This window comes from Salmo salar, chromosome 18, assembly GCF_965601325.2.
Source record: "Salmo salar chromosome 18, fSalSal1, whole genome shotgun sequence".
Lineage (NCBI taxonomy): Eukaryota > Metazoa > Chordata > Actinopteri > Salmoniformes > Salmonidae > Salmo > Salmo salar.
Window position 1 is genome coordinate 26,042,372 of NC_138308.1, and position 14,105 is coordinate 26,056,476.

The following is a 14,105-nucleotide window of genomic DNA, read 5'->3' on the forward strand; positions in this document are numbered from 1 at the left end:
GTAGGAAGTGAGAAAAGAGAAGTAGAGAGTTACTTCTGCTCGATGGTACATATAGAGTGGTTGGTGGTTCATTTGCCGGTAGCAGTGGCATTGTGAGAAAGAATATCCCAACAGAGCGGTCACACTGAGTAACCGGCAGCATTATCAGCAATCCATAAGTGCCCAGGGGGCATCCACCCTCTGTGCTCCTGAGAAATCACCTAGGAGATCAGTAATGGTCCTATTCTTCTGACCAACAGCCTGAGTGGAACTCCAGCGGGCACATTGGCAAGGCTCCTTTATGCCACGTCTAAGCACTCACTCCTAGTTCAAAAGATCAGAGATTAGTGTTAGCTCTCTCCTATAAAAACCCTCTTATCGGAGGAGACTCGCTTTTAACTATGTCCTTCAATAGTATATCCAATCCCTGTACTGATCGATTGTATCTTTGTTCTGTATGACTACGCAAAACAAACACCAAAACTCTGACTACTGCAATAATGTCAATGTAAATTGTTAAATAAAGACTACAGTGCCCAATTTCGGGCAATAGATTTACTGGTAATTACTGATAGTTTGTTTACATTACTTATTTTATTAATTTCCTACTGTTTTATAAGTCAGAACACAAGAAACTAGACAGTTCTAGGACACCTAGACGGCAGGTAGCCTAGTGGTTAGAGTGTTGGCCCAGTAACCCGAAAGGTTGCTGGATTGAATCCCTGAGCTAAAAAATCTGTGTTCTGCCCCTGAACAAGGCAGTTAACCCACTGTTCACCGGTAGGCCGTCATTGTAAATAAGAATTTGTTCTTAACTGACTTGACTAGTTAAATAAAGGTTAAAAAAATATTTAATAAATAAATAAATAACAATATGGACGGAACACAAGTGTCCGGGTTTGGCCTGTGTTGGCCATCATTGTAAGAATGTGTTCTTAACTGACTTGCCTAGTTAAATAAAGGTTAAAAAATAAAACAAATTATCTGTTGAATAAATGTGTCCAGTGGTCTGCTACGTCATTACGATCCAATTGGTCAGCTCCTTGTCACGCCTTGGTTTCTCAAATGATTGCCTCGCCTGGTTCACCAACTACTTCTCTGATAGAGTTCAATGTGTCAAATCGGATGGCCTGTTGTCCGGACCTCTGGCAGTCTCTATGGGGGTGCCACAGGGTTCAATTCTTGGGCCGACTCTTTCTCTGTATACATCAATGATGTCGCTCTTGCTGCTGGTGAGTCTCTGATCCACCTCTACGCAGACGACACCATTCTGTATACTTCTGGCCCTTCTTTGGACACTGTGTTAACAACCCTCCAGACGAGCTTCAATGCCATACAACTCTCCTTCCGTGGCCTCCAACTGCTCTTAAATACAAGTAAAACTAAATGCATGCTTTTCAACCGATCACTGCCCGCACCTGCCCGCCCGTCCAGCATCACTACTCTGGACGGTTCTGACTTAGAATATGTGGACAACTACAAATACCTAGGTGTCTGGTTAGACTGTAAGCTCTCCTTCCAGACTCACATCAAACATCTCCAATCCAAAGTTAAATCTAGAATTGGCTTCCTATTTCGCAAAAAAGCATCCTTCACTCATGCTGCCAAACATACCCTCGTAAAACTGACCATCCTACCGATCCTCGACTTCAGCGATGTCATTTACAAAATAGCCTCCAATACCCTACTCAATAAACTTGATGCAGTCTATCACAGTGCCATCCGTTTTGTCACCAAAGCCCCATATACTACCCACCACTGCAACCTGTACGCTCTCGTTGGCTGGCCCTCGCTTCATACTCGTCGCCAAACCCACTGGCTCCAGGTCATCTACAAGACCCTGCTAGGTAAAGTTCCCCCTTATCTCAGCTCACTGGTCACCATAGCAGCACGCGCTCCAGCAAGTATATCTCTCTGGTCACCCCCAAAGCCAATTCCTCCTTTGGCCATCTCTCCTTCCAGTTCTCTGCTGCCAATGACCGGAACGAACTACAAAAATCTCTGAAACTGGAAAAACTTATCTCCCTCACTAGCTTTAAGCACCAGCTGTCAGAGCAGCTCACAGATCACTGCACCTGTACATAGCCCACCTATAATTTAGCCCAAACAACTACCTCTTCCCCTACTGTATTTATTTTGCTCCTTTGCACCCCATTATTTCTATTTCTACTTTGCACTTTCTTCCACTACAAATCTACCATTCCAGTGTTTTACTTGCTATATTGTATTTACTTTGCCACCATGGCCTTTTTTGCCTTTACCTCCCTTATCTCACCTCATTTGCTCACATTGTATATTGACTTATTTTTCTACTGTATTATTGACTGTATGTTTGTTTTACTCCATGTGTAACTCTGTGTTGTTGTATGTGTCGAACTGCTTTGCTTTATCTTGGCCAGGTCGCAATTGTAAATGAGAACTTGTTCTCAACTTGCATACCTGGTTAAATAAAGGTGAAATAAATAAATAAAATAAAGGGGAGGCCCTTAGAAAATTAGCTTTCTAGGTCGAGTCGCTCGTAAATTCAATCTGGAGGGCGCTCCGAGTGTGCTCTGGACGTTCGTAAATTCAGAGCGTTGTCAAATTGTCCGTTCGTAAATTCAGAGCGTTAGATTGTCCGTTCGTAAATTCAGAGCGTTGGCTGAGCGTTCTGACCTCACAACGGCAGTTAAGCACCCAAGCTAACGTTGACTAGCTTGCTAGCTACTTCCAGACATAAATGAGAGAACACCTCACTTTGACCATTTTACTCGCCCTAGCAGAGCTGGTAAGGCTGTTTTCATGAGCGCTAATGACTAACTGCAGCTGGCAACAATTTAATTACGCTTTTTGGCCGACGTTTACTGACACGGCCATATTCAACGGGTGTTGAGCGTTCGTAAATTCATCAGTTATTCTGCGCTCTGGCACACGGACAAGAGTTCTCTAAAATCGGAGTAGATAACTAGAGTGATTTTACGAACGCCTTAACTTTTTTTACGTTGGCGAAAAGGGTCGAGAGGGGTGGACACGACACACTTCTACATTATTCAAAATATTGCCTTGCTAGATTAATGAATACAGCCATTGCAAAATGGGCCTATTTGTTTGGTTCAACAGACGGTCATGCGGTCAGTGTTTTGGTTGATGTAAATGTCACTAAGTGATATGATATCATGTGCCGTTTGCACTTGATGAAGGGAAACAGAAACGATTAAGTGGCAGATTCAAGGCTGTTTGCACACAGTGTGATATTCCCTGTGTTTAAACATGGGATTTATCTCTCCTCTTGGTAAGACAAACACTGCATTCTTGTGCAGCTGGAACAGCCTGCCTGGCCTTCCTGGGTGTCTGGATTCTAACATTGCTCAGTGTTTGCAGAGTAAAGGCCCAGTGTTAAACCCCACTCTCGTCTGTCAGCAAGAATAAGACACAGGGTCCAGTTTGTACACTCACACTCTTAGTAAAAGGGTTCCAATAGGGTTCTTCGGTTGTCCCCATAGGAGAACCATTTTTGGTTCGAGGGAGAAACATTTTCAGTTCCAGGTAGAACCCTTTTGGGTTCCATGTAGAAACATCTGTGGAAAGGGTTCTACATGAAACCCCAAAAGGTTATAACTAGAAACAAAAGGGTTCTACGTGGAACCAAAAAGGTCTCTTTAAAGGGTTCTCCTATGGGAACAGCCAAATAACCCTTTTAGGTTCTAGATAGCACCTTTTATTCCTAAGAGTGTAGTCGATGCCTGTAGGAATACACTCATCCTATTAGGAATGAATTACAGTATGTATTCTCAGGGGCTTGACTGGCAGGTTATACATGTTAGAATTTCTCAAGTGCTGCTGATTCCTCAAACTCCATTGAAAGCCCTGACACTGAGCTAGAGCTAAATAGGAGCTAAACTCATGTACATTATCACAGCACAAGCATTGTGCCTAAATTTGAAACTAAAAAAGCACCCTTCCGAACTAGAAAAGCACCTCATCAGCCGTGACAGACGACACCGTCTAATGCGGTGTCTCTAATTAGCCTTTGTTGAGAACAAAGCTCCATAAAAGACCTTATCAACAAATTCAGTACACTCATCGGGCCTCCGCTGTGCTAGCACAAAGTATTAGTGCACTAGGATAGGCTCAGTGGCACACCCGCTTTCTTCACCGCAAGATAATGAAACCAGCTTTCATTGATTCACTCACAGCCAGCATTTAAGAGGTGTGGCCCTATACAGCCTTAGACGATTCAAGGCTAAATGAGCTGACAAGTAAAAAATAATAATAAAAAGCATGTCCGTTCTTTTCCAAAGTGTTGGCTCACAGTTTAAATGGATTCAATGACCCAGGGAAGAAATAGTTGAATTATTCTGTGAGCGGTGCATAACACTGATCCATCTAGCTTCACATCTGCCTGTCTGCTTCACTTCAAAGATAGACCAGGAACATTGTATGCACTCTAATGTGTTGGGTAAAAGGCCACATCATCACTTTGTTATTATTATTATTATGGCCTTAGCTAATATATTCATATCCATCAGCCGAACTTAAGCACACTCACTAGGGTTGTAGTTTAGACATTAGTTTTTCCCCCGCTGTATTTCCATAGAATTAAATTGTCTCCCACCTATTCCATAGTGTTTGGGAAAGATAGCCTAAATGGATAGTGTTTTACTCCAGTAATGGCTTTATGAAACGCTTTAGATTTTGGACAGATGTAGTCTCTTACAAACAAGTCCACATATGGACTTTCTCTCTCTCTCTCCCTCTCTCTACAACATTGATGTCTAACACAGTGTTTGGTCTTTCTGTAGGCAATGCCATCCAGGCATTTGGGAACGGGACAGATGTGGGAGTGTGGCAGCCCATACCACCGGTGCAGACCACCACCTCCACCACCACTCCTTCCCAGAAGGCTAAGGACCGGTCCCCCAACTCACTGGATGTCGCCACAAACACCAATCACCTCAAGGCAGGGGACGAGTCCCTCTACCACTTCTGTGGCAGCTTGCAGGTGAGGGTTCCAACAGCTGATTTCATACCGCATGGACCTCCTGTCCTGGAGGCCAACAGCCAAGCATCTATTCTGAGGGAACTATTTTAGCTAGGCGCTGGTTTAATTTAAGCATTATTGATTTGATTTGAGAACTGATACTGCCTCATTTCAGCAGAGCCTGAATTAACTGGAAAGGACTAACAGTTGCTCTGCAGTATAGGAGTCTGAGGCACACAGATGGAAGTGTTAGTCTATTAGTGGTGTACACACTGAGTGGAATCAGTCCTTCTCATAGACAGAACACTGTCCTTCAGTGAGTCAGTCAGCACGTCCTGCTACACACTGCAATTCAAACACTCACACAAACAGCATACACACTACATATATACAGTATAGTATATTATATATATATATATATATATATATTATATACTCCATCACACAAGCATTTCACTCCTACACCTGTTGTTTTATGAAGCATGTGATAAATAACATTCGATTTGATTCTATTTGACACAGCATACACACACTCTAGTGCCCTAGAGAATCCCACATTGCCGGCATGTAGGCTTCATTCACCTCAGGAATAAAGGCTTGGTGGTGTCACCAAGTGACAAGGTGACGCGTGGTCACCCACACTGATCTGAATGTCACCGGCTGCCACCCATCTCCCATTAACACAGATGACTGCCTGCCTGACTGCCAGCCAGCCGACCCCCCGCCTGATGAGGTCCTCCGTCCCTGGCTGCGTCCCTGGATGCTCCGCCAGCGCCATTTGAAAGGGCATTCATATGCTAATAGGACAAATTAGAATAGATTACCCCAATTGATCTGGACGGGGGATAAATAGTGTTCAGGTCCAGGGGTGGAGTGGGTTATCTCTGTGATGTTGTCAGGGTGACTCCTGGCTTAGACAACCTGCTGGAGATGGATCTGTCAATGTTACAGACACTGATGTTGTATCAGAGCTCATAATGGTTGATGGGGCATTCAGTGATGATTTACATGAGCTGAGGTTAAGATGAACATCTAAGATTGTAACTCGATCAGTGGGAATTTAGTCTTTCTGTTCAAAATACAAAAGGCTTCCACAAAGCAAACTCAGCCACTAAAATGTTTATTGGGCTATAGATACACACACTCTCTAACCAGAGGAAAGCTCTCACTTCGCAAGGAGTTCCAAACACACACAACACACACACAAATACATACAGTACACACACACACACACACACACACACACACACACACACACACACACACACACACACACACACACACACACACACACACACACACACACACACACACAGTTAGCCCTGTTTGCTCTGGAGCATGTGTTGAGCAGGGACGGCTGTCGGAGGCAGACAAGCTCTTTCTAATCACACAGGGGACGGGCCTGTAAGAACATTCACTCCTCTCTCCTCTCATCATCGATTAGAAACCCTCTGTGCTGGTACTGCCAGACAGCTTGAGCACTCGTCCAGTGACTTAGGGCCCCACTAGACTACTAGCCAAAAGACATCTTCTCCCCGTGTGAGGATCTCTGTGAGCAGCTTGAAAGATGTGCTTTTTTCTGCTTCCTTTTGTTAATTTTCTAAAATCTAATTTAGCTTCACTGTGTATTCCTCAAACTGCCAGGATTTTTTTTTCTTTTACCATAAGCTTCAAACTGAATTAGAAAGGGTCCTTTTTGTCTTGTGAGAGGGTTTTGCCTCTCTTTGCCTCTCTTTGTGTGTATTGAAAGTGGCGCAGGCAGGAATGCCTTTTGTCCCACGTCGGAGATTAAAGTCAGGTGGCTCCTAGCGTATCTAAGAACCTGAAACAAAAGGAAGGAGAGTCTGTTCTGTTGCTGCTGAGCCCAGCAGGGCCTGTAGCGCTCCCCAACCTGGGCCTGAAAGTTAAGACCAGCAAAACCGATCATTCAATGTGGTCCCCAGAAGTGATTCAGTTTTACTTTTGAATAGTTAATGAGTAAAACATATGAATTCAGTCAGCATTTCTGCATCAACATCCCCAGTGGGTGAAATTGGATGTAATGACGTCTTTTGTAAGATCTTGGTCAGGTTGTATACTGATTGTATTAGAAGGTTTTTTACTTGGTAATCTGGTTACAGGTTATTAGTATTCAACACCTTACACATACATGTAAGGATGCAGGTCTGATTCTCCTCCGTTCCACATGAAGTCCCGTAGATGATGCATGGTGGTGTATCTGAAACAATAACTGCATGCCCAGTCAAGCTGATGGATGGTTTAGGCCAACGGGAGAGAAATGAATTGTGGGACAGCTCTGGGTTCCGTTCAGTGAGCAATGACAAACATCTGTCATTTCCCTCTGCTGTGTCCCATCCAGCTCCCACTACAGCCAAATCCACACACCCTCACACTGTCTTCTACACTCCCACATCACATTGATCAGGACTAGCTATCAGTCTAACTGAATGTCCCAGTCATATGTTGGTGGGCTAGGCATTATACTTGCAATTCTGTGTTGCTTTGATGTTTGGTTGGTCGTAATGTGTTCACGAAGTACAGTCCTCCAAACAGAGTATGAATGACGGATATTATTCCACAGAAACACAATTTTACACTTAGTGGCAAGGCAAGTTTGTAATACTTCAGACTCACACACACAAACCGTTTTGTCTAGCTCTAACTAAATGTAAAACTACAAGTAGCCTATTGTAAAGCATGCGAGTGACTGGCTCACATAGGGCACTGAACACAGGTGACTCATGTAGATCCTCACTTCTGTTTTACTGTTGACAACAGCAGTTTTCCTTCAAGGTCTTTGTCCACTTGAGACCCTGTAAATACCAGATGAAACTGGATAAGCCTCTGTCTCAGGATATGAAATTACCTACAGCAGCCTTGCTCTTATTCAGGGCAAATTATAAATAAAAAAGGTTAAGAAGAGGAAAATCTCAGTTTACTGTGACTGGAGACATATCCTCATACAGTCTAGTCTGGGAAATACAGGAAGTCCCATCGCTTTCAAGTCATCTGTAACAAACTGGATCTAAATGCTGTAGAAGGATCAACGGTGACATGTACTTCAGCAGAGAGCCTTCCAAAGCAACAAATCACTGATGTTTGAGCACTGCAACAAATTCAAATGGCACACACTCAGCACACACATGAACACACACAGTAGGGTGGTTTTGACCATATCTCTCCATCTCTGTTGGTTTTACAGGCTCAGAAACTGAAGTCCAACGTTTCAGTCGATGGTGTGCTTTGCGTGGTAAGTGTACAGCATATGTACATAGTTTGATTATCCTGATTACTCTTGTTTGAGGAAAAAAAAGATTATACTAAGTTTAAGCCGGAACTATCAACTAACAGTTGATTATGACTAAGGCCAGGAGTTTTTCCTGAACACATGACCTAACCAGACAAATCTGTGTGGGTCCTAGCTCATCATTGATCTATGTACAATTACACGTATGAACAGTAGTGTCGATTTTCAATTACGAGGAAAGACTATGGTAATTACTACTCAGACCCTGATCTCATGCCAAAGGTCACAGGCCTACAGACAGAAGTCAAGGCGACCCCTCTTGCACATGTGCTCATGGTCTTTGTAGTCCTCTACGCTGACGTGAGCATTGCTTATCTAGTGCCTTTTAAAGTTCAGTAAATGTCATTGTACATAATAAAGCAGCATTATTCCGTAGAGTGACATTTAAGGAGGCAGCGGCAGGTTCAAACAGCCTGAGAAGAGATGGCCCCTTTTCAGCTCAACGTTTCATTAGTGCGTCAAATACCTTCTTTTTTTTAATCTCATCTCCAAAGCAACACATGGATATGATAGAGCCAACTGACATTTTAGTTCTCAAAACAACCTTTTTTCTAATCTAATGGGCCAATTTAATCACACACTTTTGTGGTATTATTAAGACATCCTTATTTGATTTGGATTACATCAGCTTTCTCTAATTGTTTATTTTTCTTTATTATAGTGTTTTGCGAGTGTAGCACCAAGAGAGCATGAATGTGGACAATTTAAATGCAGGTGTTACAGATGCAGCCGGGATTTGTCAGATTGCTTCAATTTGACAGTTGGACAAAAGCAAGCAAAGTGATGGCACAAATGTCCCCCCAGAAAAAGCATTTGATCAGGCCTAATTTAACTTGCTCTATCGCTCCTCTGACATTCTCTGTCCCTCCCTCCCTCCACAGGACCCACAGATCGACGACTCCGGTACCTCCAACTCCATCGCCAGGAATTCAGCCGGGCTGCCATCATCTAATACACACCTCTACTCACTGCTGCCCCTACTGGTTGCGCTGCTACACTGCACCCTGGCGGCGCTCTACCCCGCCGCAGTCTTGTAGCCATGCTACCTTTCAAAAACATGGACAGACTAAATTTGTATAAAGACGAAATGATATTCTCTGTTCCCAGTATACCTGTTGTATTTTTATTTCCCTTCTCTCTGATTATTTTTAAACTCTAGTTTGAAGAGGCTTACGTTGAAGCAGTGTGCCTAAGTGATCTCAATGTAACTCAGTTTTGCTGTGTTTCTCCCGTTTCTGTTTTACAAAGGTAAAAGCTTCTGTGTCGGTCACTGGGCGATCATGAGAATATAGGATGCATTGCTACATTCCAATACACTTTGGCGGGTGGCTTTTTGTCAGTTCCTGGTACAATGGGATTTACTGTATTAATAATAGTACGGTCATTAGGCAGGCGCTTTTATCCAAGGGACTTTGTGTGTTAAGACTGAGGTCTTTGAAGAAGCAAAAAATCCCCATCACTTTGATGGCAGTGGTTTAAATGAGGTAGGCAGCTTTTTAGGTGTCAATATATCTCATCTGTGGTGTGCGTGTGTGTTTTGATATGGTATCATTTGGAGATGGAGATGGGGATGGAGTTACAAAGGCCCAGAGCACAGACAGTAGATGGCTAGACCACCATGGAACCTTTCATCTAGAATGGTCTACAGAACTCATTATTCTGTTGGGACGCCACCATTTTGTCACTAACTCGGCCCTCTGCAACAAAACACTAATTTCAAGAGCTCACTTTGACATTGTAGCGCATGCAAAAAGCACACACGCAAAGACACATGCAGTACACACTCACATCCACATGTCAAGGTTAGTTTCTCCCTAACATGTGCAATGAGCTATTTGGGTGATATGGCGAATGTACATTATGGAATCAAACATTATTTTGGTCTATCAAAGCAGTTTGACATATTTTCTCTATACTGGATGAAAGGGGGGAATGGGTGTAGGGTTTTTCTCTGGTAGACAGACCATTCCTACCTGAATGAGTTTATACTCTAACTGCTCTGTAAGCGTCGTAAAGCGCTCTGGAGCTGTTGACAACAGCCGTACAGATGACGGCGTTAAGAGTTGTAACAGGTCACGTGACAGATGGATTCTCATAATTAACGCTTTGTTGTGTACACTTTAATTACACACAACCATTCAACACACTAGCATCAATTTGCTCTCAATCTATTGTCATGTTGCCTTCACAATAAAACTGTCAATCTTATTGGAACAAGGACTTGTAAATCTTATATGACTGGCATCTGAGTCAAGCTGACGCAGAACATGTGACTCTTGTACGTAAATTGTAGCATTTTGTATGTCTCCTGAGAATCGCTGAGAAAGTATCAACCTTGTATCATAACCATATGTAACTTCTCAGATATAATGTGCAAGTTGAAAATGTCAGTCCATTTTTAGATACATTTGAAGTAATGATTTCCTCATGTGGACTACCCAGCACACAGTCACTTCACACATACATGTGGCATGTGCGGCAAATTACTTTAGCCACTGGACATTTTAAAGCATTTATGACATGCTGCTTGGGTTCCTGTGGCTTTTCAAAACATAATATATATTACATGTTATTTACTAGGCATTAAAATTAGATGTGTGTGTACTTGATTGAAACAGTAATTGGATAAGAAAGGTCTATTTCTATCCTGCTCAGGAGCATTGTGAGCAATTTAGATCAGATTCAGATTCCCCATAAAATACATCACATTAGAGAATAGCATTTTTGTTTTACAGCAAACGACATATTTTCCCCAGTACATATGACGGAACTATTGTAAATGATATTGATCTAGCTCTCCTGTTATATTTCCTGAGCCAACACATTCTACCATAGTTTCATTTATGCTGTTGCCTGAATATGATCTTGTTTTTTGGTATATAACCTCTTATTCTTTCTATCTTTTACTATTTGGGCCTTTATTTATTATACTTTGACATCCCGCACAAGTAAGGAGCATATAGGACCGTACACAGAGGTTAAAGTACAAAATATCACATGGGTGATAGGAACGCAATAAAGGATAAAGACTAACATTTTATCTATGAGGTCTGAGGCAGCTGGGTGGTTTAACGCATTGGTATCTGCAGTCAGATTGCTGATATTTCACAGTGACAGAGGATGAATGTGTTGGAATTTGTGGGTGAGGGAGGATAACAAGCCCACTAAGAGGCAGGTGAAGAAATAAAATACCCTAGAGTATTTGTATTCATTTACATCACATTGGTTGTTTAACTAGAAGAAACTAATTGCAATGTTTATACAGATTGAAAACAAAGAATCCCTCAGCTATCCACAATACTTCTTAGCTTGTGAAAATGTACAATCTAAATTAAATGATAATTAAAATGTTGACTCATCCAACAGTGAGGTTGTTTTTTCTGTTGCTTAGGGGTTGTTTTGTGGCCTGTTATAACTCTGTTTTGCTGGCTGAGAGAGACAGAGAGAGTCTGCTTAATTAGACACATGTGTAGCCATTGTCTGGTACCTGTGGATGAACTGTGTGAGTGGTGGAATCTGGAGCTGTGCTGAAAAGATTGGCCGTGTTGACACACAACAGTTTATCTATGACATGCTGAGAGGAGGACATCAGCCTCGGCAGTACCATGTCAACTAAACAGCTCCAATGTTCCCAGGAAAAATGTCCGACAACGTCAAATGAAAAATTATCTTCGCGTCATGACTTAAACACAAAAAAGTTCTGAAAATGTTTGACTGTTCCCTGGGCCTAGATTATTCTCAGAACACATCTGGTCAAATTCAAGGTAATCACACCTGAAATATTCTAGGAACAAAACATGGAATGCAAAAACAGATAAACTCAGATGCACAAACACAGAAAACGTGACAGAAAGGAGGGTAAATGTCATGCATGCACTTTTCCACAGGGAGCAAGAAAATAGTATCCAATGGCTGCAGTTATGGCCTTTCCCTGGACGCAGGAGGGGTTTTTTTAGTTGGAATGGGTAGAAAGACAGCCAACGGGGTTGACCTTTCTAATCCCTCAGATTAGAGAAAGCCTCACAATTATTACATCAAGTTGTTCAGTTTTATTTTCAGAAATCAACATAAAAGCCCCGTTTATACCTGGTTCTAACATGCGTCATTTTTCCTGTTCTTCTCCTCATTCCAATTGTGCCCACATTTTTAGACAGGTGTAGACCATTAAAAATCGCATTGTGAACTGATTTTGATCAGATCTTATAAGTGTACAGTGATATGGCAAGATCAGGACAATATCAGGACGCATGTAAGCGGCAGGTATAAACAGGGCTAAAATGTCTCTGCTGTGGTTGTTTCAACAGTGTACCATCTGTCACCTGGTACTTCATGTACGTCTGTGTTTCTTGCAGGTATTTTCTTCATCTCAAGATGGACAGAAATAATGAATATGGGATAATATGTTAGAACATGTGATACAGACATTGACAGAACGCAGCAGCAGCAGCTGAGATAAACATACATTGAAATGGGTCTAAGTGATGTTGAAAATGAGCACTGAAGATGTTCATGCTGCTTTTGTAGCGAGTATCAGGCCTACCATTAAGTTATTGAACTTGGATTGATATGTATCTTTTATATTAATCCGGTCCACATTTGCCATAGTCATTTATCAGACACTGTTATCCAGAGTGACCACCTAGTCAGCTAAGGGATTCGAACCAGCGCCCTTTCAGTTACTGGCCCAACGCTCTTACACGCTAGGCTACCTGCTGCCCAGACAGTTATATCATAACAATACATATTACATATTGTACATACTGTAGACAGACATGGGTAATCTCTCGTGGACAGACACACGTAACATTGATCAAGCATCTAACACAACTAGTCAAGATTTTAGTCCTGGGTTTCCGAGACGAATATGTATCAGTTGAATGGAATGTTTTCCAAATAATACCAATGTTATGTAACTTGCCCCCTCGAACGCACATGCACAATATTTCCAATCATATAAAAGCGAAAAATAGTTACAAATGGCTAAAGGTGGATAATGCCTTTTCAGACAAAAAGATAAAAGGTATAAATGTCAAACAAATGCAATATACAACCTTGAAATGAAAATCCCTCTGGCAAAAAAGGGAACAGGAAAACAAAGATATTGAGCATTAGTTCTCGTAAATGTGGGGAATTAGATGTTTGATAACGAGAGTCAAACTGCATTTCACATTGGAGATGTGCTTACTAAGAAGTGTTACCTAATCTATTGGCCTAGACCTTGAGGAGGTTTCAATATAGTGCTGACCTAAAGGAACCTTGGCTATGGAGATGACCTTTAACTGCACTTCAAGAAAACACTGGACTATGAGCAGAAGTACCTGAAGACATCTTTCAGGCAATTAACAAGGATAAAATGGTCTAACAAAATAGTATTGTAAGAGACTGGTCTAATGAGGAGATTGGTGAACTAGATGAGCTGGCTTTATAAGGAAGTCCTATTGAAACTCATTTTGTATAAAGCTGGCCTTGCACAGGACGTGTCTAATCTAAAAAAGTGCTGGTATCATATTTAGTCGGTGAAATAGAAGGGGTTCAACATGTGTTAAGCATCATCTTCAGATGTATGTTCATGTCCAGAAATGTACAGTAACAAGCAGCTAGCAAGCTATTAAAGTAGTTATGTGTCCCTGGGCAGAGTTAATATTGGAAGAAGAAATTACAGTAGTTGTGTCCCAGGGCAGAGTTAGTATTGGAAGAAGAAATTACAGTAGTTATTACAGTAGTTGTGTCCCAGGGCAGAGTTAGTATTGGAAGAAGAAATTACAGTAGTTATTACAGTAGTTGTGTCCCAGGGCAGAGTTAGTATTGGAAGAAGAAATTACAGTAGTTATTACAGTAGTTGTGTCCCAGGGCAGAGTT

The 14,105-nt window shown here is 41.9% G+C and overlaps 1 protein-coding gene across 2 annotated transcripts in view; it reads left to right on the forward strand.

Moving 5' to 3' along the window:
• Positions 1-11,609, forward strand: part of gfra1a (gdnf family receptor alpha 1a) — an 87,555-nt gene extending 75,946 nt beyond the window's left edge. For both annotated transcript variants that reach the window (XM_014154880.2, XM_014154881.2), the window contains 3 exons: positions 4,761-4,960; positions 8,142-8,189; positions 9,128-11,609. In XM_014154880.2, the coding sequence (XP_014010355.1) occupies positions 4,761-4,960; positions 8,142-8,189; positions 9,128-9,283 (404 nt within the window). In that variant the 3' untranslated portion in view covers positions 9,284-11,609. The remainder of the gene's footprint in view (positions 1-4,760; positions 4,961-8,141; positions 8,190-9,127) is intronic.
• Positions 11,610-14,105: the final 2,496 nt, after the last annotated feature.